General features: G+C 47.2%; 1 protein-coding gene across 1 annotated transcript in view; it reads left to right on the plus strand.

The window, feature by feature from the left end:
• The window catches only part of LOC111143586 (ST6 N-acetylgalactosaminide alpha-2,6-sialyltransferase 5), a 164875-nt gene that overhangs the window by 135904 nt on the left and 11111 nt on the right, over window positions 1-17860 (plus strand). The window contains exons 3-4 of the mRNA XM_022497412.1: window positions 8501-8910; window positions 15463-15570. Coding sequence (XP_022353120.1) covers window positions 8501-8910; window positions 15463-15570 — 518 coding nt within the window. The remainder of the gene's footprint in view (window positions 1-8500; window positions 8911-15462; window positions 15571-17860) is intronic.

Genomic DNA, 17860 nt, shown 5'->3' on the forward strand with positions numbered 1-17860 from the left:
CTATTGAGGACCTGCTGTGTGCCAGACGTGCATCGTGATCTCTGTTCTCGTGGCACTCTTGCTGTAGTGGCGGGGACAGACCATAAAGAAATTAAAAATGTAAATCACTAGAGACTGTAGTAGGCGTCAGAGGAAATAAACAGGATCGTGCATGAGAGGATCATGATAAACTTGTAGCTCAACTTCCTCGCCTGGTAAAAACGAAAACAGTGGTAGAACTTGCCTTTCAAGGCTGTTTTCAGGATTAACTCAGGTGTTAGATTAACGTTTTGTGTTGAGAACCATGCCTGGCATATCAGCTGAACGTTTTGTCAGTGTTATTAGCAGTTAATATCTTTGTTATATAATAAATGGGGGAGACACTGTCCAATTAAGGCAGTCAGGGAGGACCTCCTGGAGGAGATGACTTTCAAGCTGAAACCTGAGAGACCAGAAGGATCAGGGCATGTGAATAACTGGGGAAACGAAGTCCAGAGGCCGAGAGGGAGCACCCGATCTCTCAGTCTCTCCCCAAGACGGAAAGGAGATCAGCAGTCCATGGGGCTGAGAATGGCAAGTGAATCGAGTTCAGGTCCACAGGGTGGACAAGGCTCCGACCAGGCAAAGAATGTGGATTTTCCTCTTCAGGTAGGGCAGGGGAGTGGCGTGCACTGCATTAAAATTCTCAGCCTTGCAGCCGTGCAGGGCATGAAGTGTGAGGGTGAAAGCTGCCAGACCCAGTGGGGAGCAGGGGGTGCCGGTGGGGTGGTGGGAGGCAGAGGGTGAAGACCGAGTAGGGAGCAGCGTCTTCGTCTCCAGAGCTGCCACAACAAATTACCACAACCTGGCTGTCTTAGAACAACTGAAATTGATCCTCTCACAGTCCTGGCAGCTGGGAGTCTGAGATCAAGGCTTTGGCCAAGCCGGGCTCTTCCCGAAAGCTCTAAGACAGAATCCTACCTTGTACCTTACAGCTGCCTCAGCGTCCGGGGCCAGTCCCTGCCTCGCTGCGACCTCTGCCTCCTTCTTCACGGGTGTTCTCCCTGGGTGTCACCGTGCCTCTGAGTCTCTTCTTCTAAGTACACAAGGACTGCTCTAATCTAGTGCGACCCCCTCTTGACTTACCTTCTTAATTACGCAGGCAAAAACGCTTTTTCCAAATAAGGTCACGTCCGCAGGTGGGACTTCAACATCACTTTGTGGGTGCGTGGCGAGGGGCTGTTGGATGAACACAGTTCAACCCACAGCGGGTCTCTGAGTCTGGCCACGCCTTTGGGGGGCTGCGCTGGCTGGAGAGAACCCCCGTGTCCCACCTCCCGGGGCGAGAGCGGCCGCCAGCCCTGCGCGTGCCTTCTCCCTGTCAGGCGGGGCTCGCCGGCTCTGTGGCTCTTCCTGGCTGCTTCTTCCAGGCAGGCAGCAGGTGGTGCGGGGCGGGCAGCGCTGCTAAAGAATGATCCTCCTTTCTCATCTGTCTCCACAAAACCACTTCCAGCTGTAGGGTCCTGCTTCAGGGCACCAGGAACTCAGAACTCTTTTTCAGTGGGTCCCCAGCGACTTTGACCAGGCTATGGATATAGGTGGCTTTTCTTAGATGTGTAGGAGTGAGGAGACCTGGGGTTCATCTCAGGTGCTTCTTGTAGGGTGTGACCTCAAGCAAATCATTGAATCTCTTGATTTTCGGCTCCTTCCTCTGTAAAATGAGGATCCTGAAGTGGTCCAGGGGCTCTCAACCTTGAGGATGCATCAGAAATCACTTGGAGGACTTGTGAAAATACAGGTGGCTGGGCCCCACCTCAGAGCATCTGAGTCCGTAGGTCTAGGATGGGGTCTGAGAATTTTGAATTTCTAGAAAGTTCCTAGACTTGGTTGTCATGGTGGGTCTGGGAACCACACCTTGAAAATTATCAGCCTAGACAATCTATGAGATTTCTGCCAGTGATGTTATTGGGTGAGAAGAGATAGGTTTAGGATACATGGATGGGGATAGATCCAATAAGGCTAGAAGAGTTGCAGCAGGTTGAAAGAGAGGTAATCAAGAATGAGCTTTGAATTTTGTCTTGAGAACTGGGTGGAAGGTATGCCTTTAATTGAGATGGCAAACCTTCCCTTTGAGATTGGCGTTACCATATTCATATTACAGATGAAAAAAACAGGGGACTCAGAAAAACTAAGCCACCTTGCCCAAAATTATCCACCTAAGGAGAGGAAGAAACCAGTTCAAGCCTGTGACTCCAAAGACCGTAATTTAAACACTGCTCAGTACTGCCCCCTGCCTGTGGAGCTCTCATCCTCAGGCAGCCAGTAGATGGAAATCATGGAAAATGGGTTGGGGGGCGGAGAGGAGGACTTCTTGGCAGTGAAGGCTGGTGGGTGGGCTTGTCACTGAGAGAGAAGAGCAGCTTGAAAGTAACATTTTTCTAGGGAATCACATTAAATAATCAGAGTGGCTTATACCTGTGTCAGGCTGAACCGAGATTGACAGCTAATAAAAGCCCAGTAATTACAGGAAAACATCAGATTGAAAAGTGCAGAGATTCTTGAAACACCTGAAGCCATTTAATATATCTTATGTTTGCTCCAGACCAACAAGCAGCTCCCAGAGCAAGACTGGTCTCATTACTGAGCTAATGGACATTATGCTCTGAGGTACCTTTCCCTCTGCCAAATAAATCAGAATTTTAAAAAGTGAAGCCTGAGATTGCCATGCTGCAAATGTTTGCAAGGACATCACTGAGTGTTTTAGGTGTCAAGTTTAATTTGACTTGGCCTGGTCTATTCTCTTAAGAAAGGCTCAGGAGACATCAGCTGGGTCACAGGGAGAATTCCTTCTGCTCCTGCTCTCTGGGCTGTGACAGAAATCAGACCTTGATTCCCTGAGCGTGCCTCCTCAAGCAAGGGTTGCTCCTGTCACCTGAGCCCAAAGGAGTAAGTTGTGATGCAAGTTGTCATGCCCTGCTGTTCTCTGATGGAGGGGGGAGTAGGTGGAAGGAGCGAGACTCACTCACACCTTCTAAAATATGCTAAAACCTTCCTGAGCCCCTACTAAGTTGCAGACACTGCCCTAGGTACCGGGATGATAACAAATGCTTACATATTAGCCAAGAGCAAAAGTGAGGGCAAAAATAAAATGGTAAGCTCCATGTTTGTGTCCGTCCACTCCGTGCACGCTCCCCCCAGAGAGCCAGGCTGCCCATCTCCCACGGGCCCCTCTCCTGCACACATTGGGGGCCTGATGAGGCTGCAACTCTGAGCACCAGTGGCCTCCATGCATTGTAGATTTTCCTGGGCATTTTTTTACTTCACAACAGCTCTAATGACCTTGGCATCAAGCTCTTACTGGGGATTAATAACTGGCTGGGCTTAATGGCCCTCACCGTGTCCTAGGCCATTTTCCTAGCCAGCCATTAATTCCAAGCAGTGCCCTCAGCTCTGGCCATTATGGCTCCCTGGACGGGGAGGCTGTCCTGAGGCAAAGGGCCACAGCCGCCTTCTCTGCAGACAAAGGCTTTCACATTATATGCCCCGCCTTCTTCTCCCCATGGCATCTAGTACACAGGGCTGGGGACTTTAGGCAAACACCTAGTTAGGGCACCACATCGTGTCTTCTCTTTATGTCTCAAGAGGGTGGCTTTCTCAGAGAACAGACAAGGCAGGCCGTTGGGTCTCATTCACTCATTTACCAATCTGCCCATCTATTATTCAGTGTTAATTGAGTGCCTCTTATGGGGTCGGGAAGCAAGAGAGATGATCAATATTAGATACATATTAGAGTAATCAAATATGGGCGTCTGTGTGTCTTACCAAAGGATGGGATACCTCACTAAATGGGGCTTTAAGGAAAATGTCCGAGAATCAAGGGACTGAGCACTAGTGAGGAGGAAGTCAGAGAGGAGGCCTGGCTAGCCAGTGAGTTTCCCGGGAGCTGCCTGCGCTCCTGCCTTCTCCCTGGAACTTTAGCTCCCAGACCCGCTAACAGAGCTGCAAGTTCACTTTCCTGTTCTCTTGCTCGGTGATTCATGAACCCAGCATCTGAGTGCTTAATGGAGGAACATGTGAATACGGCATCAGGAATCCTAACTCACCAAGGCATGTGTATCTCCACCCTTCTCATTAAGACACCAAGGATTATAATCATCCTGGGATGTGGAGGAGCGTGGCTCTCTCAGAGGACCCATAACGCATCCTGAGAAACAGGGTCATGGAATTTGCATAATTTCTAGTCATCCTGCCTCCCCAGACATCATCTCTCCTTCCAAAGGCAGAAAACAGACTTCATTTCCTCCTTTGGAAGTGATTCAACCTTTGGTACGCGCTCTTCTCAGCTGCGGGAAATGTAACATTCTGTTTAGAACCGCTATTGTCATTTTATTGGCACCACTTACCAAAAGACACTTAAGGCATAATTCAGACTTCACTCTTTTGCTCATTGTTTGGTATCTGCACAAGGCAAAGAGTGGGGGTTGTCACCCGAGGTAATCAATCCCTCAGAGCCCTGGCAGATGGGCAGGAATCATGAGGGAGGGATTTCTGGACTAGGCGGACCCAGTGTATGTGGGTGGTGGCCAGTGACCACAGAGGATCAGTAGGGCACAGTCAGGAACCTTTGCCCTCCCTGGAAGGGTCTTCTGCTCATCTCACATGCACAGAGGCGGGAGACAGAAGGCACTGGAATTTCCATAGGTGACACTGGGTTCACCTGTCAAACAGCCTATGCTCTGAGAATCACAGCAGAATAATTAATTATGGGGGAGAGAGATGCAGAGACTTCTCTTCAGAATGTTTTCCCCAGTAAAAATAAGCACAATGTCTTGTAATTAGCAGTCATGCTAGAAAATTCAAGATGATAATTCAGGGTGAGTCTGATGAGAAAAAGCAGGTTCCAATGGCCTGAGGGTCCAATGAAATGAAATCCTACGAAGTGACCTTATTAAACAAACGTACTGAATTACACGGTACCTCACCGGTGTACTGAGTGCTCAGTGTCTTTAAATGAATGAACGAATGAATGTCATGTGGCCACAAGTATCTAGTTGATCTCCTCTTTGTTTTACAAGTTAGAACGCTAAGGACCCGACATAAAATTCAGACCCTGGGTCTCCTGACCCTAATCATCACAGAGGAACATGATATTTGCAGATACCCCTGTCAATCTTGTAGGACATTTTTTAATGGGTTTCCCCACAAGTAGAGGTTTCCTAGGATGCAGGCTTTCCAATATGTCCCAAACAACCCCTAACAAATTGGGTGGGTTGGTCACCCTGAGTGCCCGAGTCTGCCCTGCAGATCCTCTTGCTCCGCCATTGACCCTCCACCAGCCCTCACCGCCAAGCTCCCACCTCCACATCCCTCCTGGCCAACCGGGCTCAGGCTCTGCCCCTTCAGTTCAACTGAGAGTCTTGTGGCCAACACCTCCAAATCCAGAGAATGCTTTCCAAGTCTGGCTTCACTTATCCTCTCATGTCTTGTGACCCCATCGACCACCACCTCTTCAAAGTTACCTCATCTGTTGGTTCCCTTTGCTCTGTCCTTTCCTGGTTCTCACCCCTCCAGCTCCTCCAGACCAGCTCCAATGTTCCCTCACCTTTGGTCCCATGGCCCCTTGTGCCTAATCGATTCTAGCACTTACTCCCCGGTCCTGTAATTGCTTATCTAGGAGCACACTCACTTAGATTGGGTGCCCCCCTGAGAGGAAGGTCAGGATCTTTTTATCTATATCACCAAGTTCAGTGCCTGAGACATGATAGGAACTCCATGGTTGAACAGATCATTTGACTTTCCCTCTTCATCCTTTCTGTGTGGGGTGTTCAGACAAAATCAGAAAAAAGAAAACTAAGTATTTCCCCCATCCTTTGGCCCATGAAATTGCTCCTCACCCCCAGCAGTTCATTCAGGGGATTCAGACGGGCTTCTGGCTCCGGGTTCCAGGAGGAGAGGAATGGGGACCACTTTCTACACATCTGTAATGCAGCTATTCCTCATAGGAAGATCTTTTTTTTTTTTTAAAGATATTATTTATTTGTGAGAGAGAAAGAGAGTGCACACACACAGGCAAGTGGAGCGGCAGACAGAGGGAAAAGCGGGCTCCTCGAGGAGCAGGGAGCCCGACCCTGGGATCATGACCTGAGCTAAAGGCAGGCGCTTCACTGACTGAGCCACCCAGGCATCCCAGGAAGATTGGTCTTAAGTACCTTCTACTCTCCTTCACTTAAGGCTCTAGATGGATGGGGTCTACTGTTAACGGGGCCCCAAGGATTGGACATATTGGATACAAGACCTTTGTCACTTTACTGCATCCAGACGGCCCCGTGCCCTAAAAGAGATAACACTACTGGTTAAGACACAGCATTACCGAGCTTCTGGGGTTGAAAGAGGAAGGAAAGAAGGCAACGACTTAAGAAGACATTTCATGGCACGTGTTCGATTTATTCTACTGCACCGTGGTGCTGTGATGGTTAATCCCACGGGCTCTGCAGTCTGATTTCCTGGGTTTGAATCCCAGCTCTACCACTTCCTAACTGTATGGCCTTGAGCAAGCTCCTTACTTTCCCTATCCCTCAATATTCTCATTAGTAAAATAGGGGTGATAATATAATACCCTTCTTATGGGATTATTTGAGGAATTGATGCAATTACATAAAAAGCTCAGAACAGTGTCTGGCCCATAAAGACATCTCATTGCTAGTAGCAAAGGTGGTCTCTCTCTCCATTGTCCCCCCCACCCCCGCCTTGCTGTGCTCTAAACAGCCCCCTTGACTAAGGCTTTCGCACAGTCCTCATCCTCTCACACTTTATTGCATGTTTTGACTGACCCACTGTCCCTCACTAAAGTGTAAACTTCGAGGGGTTTCTGTTTTTGCATTCCATTTGCATTCTCACTGCCCATCATAGCGCTTGTCACCTAAGAGTAATTGGGTGTCAAATGAATGATGAGAATTTGCAACGGTAGAATCTCCACTTCATAAGCTTCTACGTCAATTATCAACCCGAAGTGATCAGCACTGACTTAGTGAGTGTCTGCAATCATTCCACTCCGACAGGTAATCCCAAGAACGGTCTCATTACCCAATGATCACCGCGCCAGCTCCTATGTAAGGACTGGGTTCACCCCCCCCCCACCCCCGCAACTGCTATTTTTCAAATACTGGCAATTTCAAATGGCCCGGTCTAATACTGTGTGCATTTTCATTCAACCAAGATAGAATGGGGCATTTGTTATCCTCATTTGAAGATGAGAAACCCGAGATTCTCACAGGTCAGTGGCTTGCCAAGGTCCCACAGTTAATAGGTAATGGAGACAAGGCTGGACCAGTCGTATAACCCCCCAGAGCTGGTGCCCTTGGCGACCATGCAGTGTGGGAAGGTGGCTGTCCTCAGGTTCCCTTGTCTGGTTCTGAAGGCAGAGCTGTGGCTCAGGAAACTCCCAGGGTAAATAGAAGCATTAAGCGGGATCCGACTTCCCGAAACCAGGCAGGGAGCCAGCGTGTCCTGTTCAGTGCTCACGGGGATGAAGGGCAGAGGCTCTGGGGCACGTGTAACAATGCAGCTCTCCTTCAGACCATTCTTGATTGTCATTTTCTTGTGCACTTGCCAGCCTTGACCCCAGGCCCTAATTACATTATCTGCAAACAGCAACTAAGAGATATTTCTCATTAAACATGAACAGGGGAATGTTTAATGTGTGGGAACGTAGGCGTTCAGAAAGCAAATCATTGGTTCAAGGTGTTGAAATGAACCTTGTCATTGGAGTTGTCCCTGGTGGGCTTCCACAGGGCACGTGTTCACCGGCTGAGGTCGGTGCTCTGAGCTTGAGAATTTTTTTTTTTTTTTTTGCTTTGTTCTGTTTTGTTTTGTTTTTACATTTTTGAAGATGGACTAACTCGGTCTTGCGCCCTGTCCTTTTAAAACAGAGAAACTATCCTAGTTGTCCTTTCAAAATTATGGCATCTGAGAGATTACAACATGGATGTCTTCCCCCCTCCCCCTGCCATGTGATTCTTAGGCAATGTTTATTCAGGATAAACATATTTGTACAGCAGCCAAGAATATTGATACGCACTTAACTTTCAATAAGGTGACTTAAGAACTTCCAAGCTCGTGTCAGAGCAAATGGTAGTGTAGTCTTTACTTCATTTTGGGGGTAACTTTGGATTCAGGAAGACCTGGGTTTGAAGGCGTGACTTCAGTACTTGCTAGTTATGCCTCCTTGGGCGGATTTCTTTCCATCGCCCCTCTGTAAAATGGCAGTGACAGCGACCTTGCAGGGTTGATATGGGGTTTTGGTTATTCAATATCAGTAAAGCCCAGAGCCCAGGGTTTGACAGGTCAGTGCAAGCCCTCTTGCGGTCTTGCCATCTGCTCTGGGAGAGAATGAAGGAAAGGGCTGATGAGACGCCAGCAGCAGGGATAGATGCTGGCATGGGAGATGGGAGAGGGAGGCCCGGCAGCCTTCAGCGGCAGCGAAATGACCCACTGGTGCCAAGTGAGGGCCTGCTGATGGCGTCCCTCCCCCTCTGCCTTCTAGCCCCTGGAAATGCACTGCGGGGACTGTGCCCTGGTGACCAGCTCGGGGCACCTGCTGCGCAGCCGGCAAGGCCCCCAAATAGACCAGACGGAGTGTGTCATCCGCATGAATGACGCCCCGACGCGCGGCTACGGGCGCGACGTGGGCAGCCGCACCAGCCTGCGGGTCATCGCGCATTCCAGCATCCAGAGGATCCTCCGCAACCGCCACGACCTGCTCAACGTGAGCCAGGGCACCGTGTTCATCTTCTGGGGCCCCAGCAGCTACATGCGGAGGGACGGCAAGGGCCAGGTCTACAACAACCTGCAGCTCCTGAGCCAGGTGCTGCCGCGGCTGAAGGCCTTCATGACCACGCGCCACAAGATGCTGCAGTTCGACGAGCTCTTCAAGCGGGAGACCGGCAAAGACAGGTAGGGGGCGGGGCGGGGCGGGGCGGGGCGGGGCCGCCGGGGAGGGAGGGCGAGGACGCGTCCGCGCCCTTGGCCGCCCTGCTGGCCCAGTCACCCAAAGCAAAACTTTGGCTGAGGCTTTTTGTGGGGGCCCCGCTGCTCCTGCCATTGGTAGCGCTCGCCTCCAGGGGGCGCTGGTCGCCCAACTGCTCAAACCGGACTCATTAAGACCAAATTAGCGAAGCACTAAGACTCTGCATGGGTAATTCAAGGCCAAGTCCTTATTTGGGAGGAGCAGGCTACACAGTTGCTCGCTTACCCTGGTAGTAAGTGCAAGATAATAGTTTTGTTGCATTTCCTTTTACTTGTGTGAATACCAACTTCAAGGAGGGTATGAGTTTATTCTTCCCTTTCGAAGCAAACATGCATTCAGTGCATCGATTTTTTAAAAATATTTTATTTATTTATTTGACAGACAGAAATCACAAGTAGGTAGAGAGGCAGGCAGAGGGGGAGAGGGAAGCAGGCTCCCTGTTGAGCGGAGAGCCGGATGTGGGGCTCAATCCCAGGACCCTGAGATCATGACCTGAGCTGAAGGCAGAGGCTTAACCCACTGAGCCGCCCAGGCGCCCCCAGTGCATGGATTTTTGATGAGTAGCTACCCCTCCACTGTAGCAGGCACTGGGGATACAGTCGAAAACAGCAGAGATCTAGGCCCTCCCTTCCCGGAATATAAAGTTTCACCAGGTGGGCAAGCATTCTCCAAGCAGTGGCCCACGTGCTAAGCATCAAGCAAAGGAAAGAAAATGGTGCTGTGACATGCAGGACTGGGAGACCTGCCATGGTCTAGGGCCAGGTTTTCCAAACTATCCATTACAGCTCAGTAATGGGACGTGAAATCAATGTAGTGAGTCACTGTAAGATTATTGTTTTAAACGCAGTGGGATAGAATGGAATGGAATGAGATGGACTAGAACAAACAATATCAGCAGTCATCCCACATAAAAATACACATATAAGGTTTTCTGGGGTAATGAAAATGTTCTGGAATTAGACAGTGGTGGTGATTGCACAACCCTGTGAATACACAAAAAAGAAACCACTGAATTACACACTTCATGTTTTTTAAGATTTTATTCATTTATTTCTTTGAGAGAGAGAACAGGTGTGGGCATAGGGGACAGAGGGACCAGGGTGGGGGGTGGAGAGGGGAGAATCTCAAGCAGACTCCCTGCTGAGCTTGGAGCCCGACCCGGGGCTCATTCTCAGGACCCTGAGATCATGACCTGAGGTGAAACCAAGAGTCAGTCGTTCAATCCACTGAGCCACCCAGGTGCTTCTATTCACTTTTTTTAAGTTTTATTTATTTAAGTCATCTCTGCATTCCGTGTGGGGCACGAATACACAATCCCAAGATCAAAAATCACATGATTTTCCAACTTAGCTGGCCAGGTGTCCCTGAATTAACACATTTTAAAAAATAAAATGAAATGAAAACCATACACATGCACATATGTGTATAAGCTCAGTCGTGATGTGAAATGTTATTTCTTATTATAGGTCAAAATATTTTGAAAAGCACTGATCTAGGAAATGAGGGAATGAGGAAGAGACTTTCTCCAAAGGATATAGTTAAGCTGAGACCTGGGCCAATAAGTATTTATCCAGGTGAAGAAGAAGCTGGGAAGGGGAGGGAAACCTCCCTGTGGGTCCAGGGCTCGGAGGTGAGAGAACAGACAAGGGGCTGGAGAAAAGCCCTCTAAGGCTCCAATCCCAAGGGCTACTGGTGGGGGTGGGGGTGGACTGGCCCTTGAGGAGGCCAAGATGAAGGGCCACCAGCTGGCCCAATCTAGGTGAAAAAGAAAGGACAGCTAGGTATCAAAAGGCATGATGCAGTGTTGTCTAAATACACAGCTTGAGGCTGGAATTCTGACTCTATCTTTCACTAGTTACGTGACCCTGGACAAGTTATCTAACCTTGCAGTGACCTCAGCTGAGAAAAGGGCATAGCAACTAGGCTCATAGGACTGGTCTGATGATTAAATTTGTTTCCTTAATTCTAAAACATGTAATTTTATAATTAATATATATTTAATGATATAATTTACCTCCTGTCTTTACAAAAACTGTTTCTGGGTTGATTTCTTAAAACTAAAAAGACATGATAAACGAAATGAAGAACTTAAAGTATGAAATCCACGGTTAGGCTAGGTTGGGGAACGTACTATCAGAGAGCAGGGTCTTAGAGAAAGACCAAAGCTTTGCCCCAACTTCTTTGTGTGGAGGACCATTCTTTTTAAATTCTGGAAACCTTGGGACCATTTAAAAGCAGGTCCAGGCCAGGGTGAGCATGGCACGTGATGGACAAAAGAGGGGAGAGCTGGCTGCTGGCCCTGTGGCCTCCTTCCCTACAGGCCCAGCGGCCTCTCTGGTAAGCCCAGCCAGCGGATCACATAGGGGATCCTGGTCATCACGAAATCCAATTTTACTACCCTGTAAAAACCACAAATCAGAGGGACTGTCACACATTTGAATGAGTTATTTAACTATCAGAGCATTTTATAAGGGAAGAAGAATGAGAGGAGTTATTTACAGTTTCATTTTTGCTGGTTGGAAAATTTGAAATAAGTAGTAACACTCCTCAATAGAAAACACTTTCGCTTTTTGTAGTTTAATGGTTGTTTATTAAATTTAAGAATTCCTGAAACGTGGCTGCAGTCTAAGCTATTTAAGGTAACTACACATTGCCCTGCATCTTCTTAAGGGATTATTTTAAGTTGGTAACTTGGAGACCAATCACTCCACCCTTTGGTCACTTAGATCTTCAGGAAACACGCTCACATGGAGACATATCTTTTTCACTAAGCTTATTAAATTCTGACCAGTGAAAACTTTGTTCTGTGGGTCGGTCTCTCTGGTGAACCCAGCTGGTAGAGGAACCAAGTCTTTGTGTACTGGCTACTGGGCCTCTCACATGCAGACATCCATCTACAAGGTTCCATACAGTTCCTTTTCAGGGGAATCACACTTATGGATGTGTAGGGTGCCAAATGACATTGTCGCTTCTGGAATCTCTGTGCCTCTTACCTTTAGGAACCTGTCTTAAAGAGGCTAATATTGTATTGACTCAGTATTCTCATGTGCCCGTGTTCTTAACGTGGATACTCCAAGCTAAGAGAACCAAGGTAGAAATAGCCCCTCACAACAAATGTGTTTCTGAACATTAAAACACAAAACATGCAGGGGGTCCAAGAATATTTCTTCTCTGTATGCGTTCCTTGAAACCCAGACAAACAGGAAGATGTATTACAGGTACCCAAAATGTAGAATGTCTAATTTTGTACATTTCATGATCAGGACATTCATTCAGGCTGTTATTTGGGGGGGGGGGGGAACCAGAATAATTCAATAGATTTTGATTTATAGAAGTTTCACTCTACTTAAAAGTGGAGGGGGAAATATGGCCCAGGAAGGATCTGCAATTAAGAAGTGTGACAAATGATGGAGATGGCCAAGTGGTATTCTTGGATATTAGAAAGTAACTGTACTTGAAAGTAACTTTCTAATTGAATAAGGGTATATTAGGAAAATATGATTCAGAACCAATATTATAGTAATTAGATAAAGGAAGCATAAATGAAATAACTGCAGGAAGAATATTTCCATAGAGATTATAAATGAGATTCTGGTGGAGCAGAAAGGGCTTTAATTGTAATTTAGTGTGCACTATAGAATTATCAGCTCCGTGTGTTACTTCATCATATAAAAGAATATCTGATCATTTTCCCTAATAAGCACATGACAGCTCTTCATATTCCTTCATTATAGCTGATTAAGTGTAAAAACAGTAGATATTCCTTTGCTGGAAAAAGAATTCAGATCTTTTCAGAACGACAGCACAAGGCAGTTGCAGCTGGATAGCACGTGATCCCAGAAGGCTACTCTTTCCAGGGTCTGGGGAATTCTAAGTGGTACTTGAAAGAACTCATCACGGGGGCTTCTTTTGTCCTTCACTACGCATTCTCCCCCATTGCTACCCACGAAACCTCTTTCTGTAGAGCCACACTCTCTAGTATTTCTGGCTGTGCCTGACAGTCTCTACTATATCTCGCAAAAGAAAGCCAAGAGAACGGGGAGTTTCTGCCACAGGGAGAACCCTCTTGGCGCTGCCCACAACCCTGAAAGCACAGGGACACAGTCTCTTCCTGGGCCTCCCAGCTTCTCAGTTATTCTCTGACCCAGTGTGAGTTTAGAACACTTGGCCGTTGCACCACACAGCCCGGCGGGTGAAGACAGATTCTAACTTGAGGCAAGAGACCTTCCCCTTTCCCTTCCTCAGTCAGCTAGCTCTGCTCTGCCTCACCTCCTTCAGTCCCATAGTGGTTGGTTGGTTGGTTTGTTTTTTAAGAGAGGGGGGTAGGAAGGGAGAGGGAGAAAGAGAATTCCAAGTGTCTCACAGCCAACACAGAGCCCGTCACAGGGCTCGATCTCATGGCCCTAAGATCACAACCTTGAGCTAAAATCAAGAGTCAGATGGTCAACTGACTGAGCCACCAGGCTCCCTTAGTCCCAGAGTTCTTATGAATATACAGCCTTGGGGAGAAAGGAGAGGATCGTTAATAGCTCTGTAGGCTGGAGGCTCCAGAATTTCGTCCTTACTGCCCTGATGATTGATGGTGGATCCCACACCAGAGGCAGCAGCAGAGTTGGAAGGATAGCAATTTCTTCAGGGATGCTAAAAAAAAAAAACACTGAAAGCAATGGCTGAATTATTTGCTTCATTTGCCCCAATCTGTCAACCAAGAGAGGAGGAAGGGGTCTCGATGTATCAACACACCATACTAGACTCTTTTTATGGTGTTCTCGCACTTAGTCCCCAGAGTAGCTCAGGAAGCCCAGGCCTGCGTTACAGATGGGCAGTTCGGGCTCATGAGCGATGAGCGATAACCCACCTCAGATCATTCCGCTGGCCCGTGGTAGAACAGCCAACGTACAAACCCATGATGTTCTCCTCCTTAGGAGCTTTGAAAATGTACTTCCTGGGGCACCTGGGTGGCTCAGTCATTAGGCATCTGCCTTTGGCTCAGGTCATGATCCCAGGATGCTGGGATCGAGCCCCGCATCGGGCTCCCTTCTCAGCGGGAAGCCTGCTTCTCCTTCTCCCACTTCCCCTGCTTGTGTTCCCCTCTCTCACTGTCTCTCTCTCTCTCTGTCAAATAAATAAATAAAATCTTTACAAAAATAAAAAATAAATTTAAAAAAATGTACTCCCTGGGCTAATACTGGGTCAGGGGACAATGTTATGGAAAGCTAAAATGAGTAAAGGGATTAAGAACTACAAAGTGGAAACCACAAACTCAGTCATGACTGCATCACCCATTCCTGTCATGTATTTGACAAGATAAAAGACTCCTTATTATGCTTCTTTGCTTTTATAGTTTTTTTGTGGGATTGGGGGGGCCCATATGTGAAATGGAAATAATGCAAAACGATTTGCAAAAAATTTTCTTCCTTCTCAAAGAGGGGTGCTACACAATGCAAGCAGAAAAGCTTTTCAGCAACTCTGGTATTCACATCACATATGGCGCTATGGCCAGGCAAAGTCAGACAGTCTGACCTTGGGAATAAGGTGTTTGAAACCGGCTAATGAGGCATACCATAAGCACTGGGAAAAAAAAGCAGAAGCCGCAACCCCCTAAGAATTGAAATTAATATCCACAGCAGCAAAGCAATGGTAGACCGAGTCATTCTCAGAGGGTCAAATTAGACCTTGATGTTACATCTCCACAGTTATCCTTAGGCGTGGCACGTGGCTGGAGCTCAGCACAGGTGTTTGAATGGGCAAACGAATGAATTTAGGAACACACACATTCACTCCTTAAATTTTGTCAATTCAGTCTTCTAATAAAAAAAAAGTTTTAGAGAGCTCTGGATGTTCTGAGGTAAAATAAAGCAAATGCTCAATTAAGCATAAGCATTCCTGTGGTCCTTTTCCTCTAGTAATTAGCCCTTTCCCAAATGAATGCACTCTTCCTAAAAGAAAAGACATTCAATCAAGATGTCAATGTTAATTAGTCTAACTGAAGGCAAGCTTTTACCCCATGATTGTTTAATCGATCAATAGATATTAGTCAATACATAGTCACATCTGTGTGTTTATGCATATTTAATAATCTCTCATTCAGCCTGCTTGGGGAACAAGGAATATTTCTAATTAGTCAAGTATTCTAGTTAATAAAGAAAGAGTTGACACGTGGGGATTGTCACCTTAAAGAGCTTGGGTTGTGGTTGTACACCCTTACTCCCTGAAACACTCTCATCATCTCTGATGATGTAGAAGTTGCTTGAGCACCCTTTCCTGTCATAACTCACCATGGCGGAAAATGGATGTCATTTATCACTTACTGTGGAATATGATGCTATTGGTGAGAGATTTCTGCCTGGTAAAATTTCAGCTGTTTACCAACTGGATAGAGAGAGAGAGAGTCAGCCTTGCTCCCCAAAGGATTTAAGATGGTCGTGGTTGTAATGATGACTTCAGCAGCTTGTGGACTTCTTTGTTGTTCCTTCCAGGAAGATCTCCAACACTTGGCTCAGCACTGGCTGGTTCACAATGACGATCGCGCTAGAGCTCTGTGACAGGATCAATGTGTATGGTATGGTGCCCCCAGACTTCTGCAGGTAGGATTTATTCTGCAAGTGTGATTCATCAGCAGTGTTTTGCAGGGCTTACAAAGGTCTGATTCCAAATATCAGCCATGAAACCTAACTATCTTCTCAAAGCAATTAATTAACATGTCCCAAGTTCTGGTTCTAGAAACAACAAACAGCATTTAATTATGTGATATAAAATATTGAAAGTTTTTGTTTGCACTGCTGGAGAACTAATCCGTCTTGTGGGCTCCATGTATCCTCTGAATATTTATCAACCACAAGTAATGCAATAATTGGCATAATATTAATGATGAGCAAGCATTAAGGAATATTAGTTTTATTCTCATTTGAAAGGAATGCAGTAATTTTTAATGAATTAAAGAGGGCAATTTCTTTGACGGTAAGGTCTGTTTGCTAAAATTAAAATATTGCTCTGAGTCTCTTTTCCTCCCCACGTCAGTAGCCTTGGTTTGTACTTCTAAGGCCAAAAGCACAGACATAATGCTTTTGATGTACCACTTTAAAGGAAACAGACACACGTCTCCCCTGCTACCTTAAGTCCACTCCCAACATACGGGCCTGGCCAGCACTGGGTGCGTAGGCACAGCCGCACCCGGAAAACCTCAGGGTCTGGTTTGCGGAAACTGGTTTGGAAATCCAGCTGTGATTGAGAGTAGCGATGCCGCTACGTTCAGAAAGTGCCCTGCTTTTCGGGAGTGCCTGATGACCTTGCTCATGGCCTCCATCCTGATCTTCAAACGGCAAAACCTGGGGTGGGGGGGCATTTTGAACTTGCTCATTAAAATATATGCCTGCTCATACCTGCGTGTGTTTGAAACCTAACGACTTCTTGAAGGCCACGGGCCTTTTACACGGAATCTGAAGTTGGGAGGTTGGACTCAAGGACAGAGGACTTAATCATGCTCATTTACCACGTTGCCACTTTTCTCCCACTCTCTTTAACCCAGAGACCCGACACAGCGGCCGTACCAGTTTGTCTGAGAGACAGAGTCAGGGCACAGAGGAGAAAGCTGGGTCGGAGAGGCCTTTGATATTTGCCTAGACCCCCTGGTCCCCAGGAGGGACGTGATGTGGTGAGGAAGGCTGTGGGGTCAGCGCCTGTCGGCTCTGCTGGGCCACTTCCTAACTGAGTGTGACCTTGAGCTAGTTGTTCGGTCTCTCAGGAGCTCGGCTTCCTCCTCGTTAGAAGTGGACGTGGTGATCTTGGAGACTCAGTCCTGAGGTCGTCAGTGGATGAAATAAGTTAATAGATGTAAAATGCTTGGAACAGCGCCTCGTACACGTCAAGAGTTAGCTTGGATCCCCGCCCAGTCCCTCGTCACTTAACTCACTGGCCTTGCTTCCCTAGTTAGCAATCCACATGCAGAAAGAAGGTAGGATAGTGTAAAAAAACAAAAACAACAACAACAACAACAACAAAAACCAGCCGACTGCCTCCTCAAGCCAACAGGCTAACAAAGGCAGTGGGAGCAGGTGCTTATGCGCACACAAAGGGCCGTCAAAGTTGATAGCTATATGGCAGGTGTAATTATGTAACATTGCCATCAGGATGCCAGAGAGAAAGAGCATGAATAAATTGAAATGTTAATGACTTCTAGTGTTCAAGGAAATATTCCATTTATTATGGAAAACAAATGAAAGGCAAGTCAACCTGTCATTCCTCTTACTCTGGGTTAGTTAGTTCATCACGACTGTCCGTAGGAGGGAAGCAGCTTTCAAGATGGCCCTAAGAAGGCCGTCAAGAGACTGTCGGTGCACCTTATGCTGTCACTGGCTCAGGCGTTCTTTTCTCCAGCCCCCATCCCGAAGGTTCGACAGTTGCTCTCACAACACACTTTCTCCAAGAGCTCTTTGGAAGGACCCCTATACTCTGTGTCCTGGCAGAGCAAGTGGAGAAGAATGCCGGGTGTCGGGCAGCAGACAAAGTGAGGCTGGAGGGAGCGCCCTGTCCAGTCGTAATTCCTGCTCAGGGAGGCCGAGAAGGGAAAAACCAGGAGCGGCACACGCTGCCTCCCAAGTTCCTGTAACCTTTGTCTCCGCTACAGGTTAGCTGAACCGCCCAGTTAGCAACCCCGTGACCTTGAGTCTTGCTGCCGTCATGTGCAGGATGGTCATAAGAAAACAGCCAAAAAAGCCAGCAGGTCATGGTGAGGATTAAATGAGATCATGGATTGTAGAATGTCTGACTCAGTGTCCTGCACACAGCTCGTGCTCAGGAAAGACGATTAGTGTTATGAATAGTACTAATACGTTAATATGATATTGTAAGATATATAAAATAATTATTAATGTTTTC

This window comes from Enhydra lutris, unplaced genomic scaffold, assembly GCF_002288905.1.
Source record: "Enhydra lutris kenyoni isolate GAN:26980312 unplaced genomic scaffold, ASM228890v2 scaffoldscaffold9, whole genome shotgun sequence".
Classification (NCBI taxonomy): Eukaryota; Metazoa; Chordata; class Mammalia; order Carnivora; family Mustelidae; genus Enhydra; species Enhydra lutris.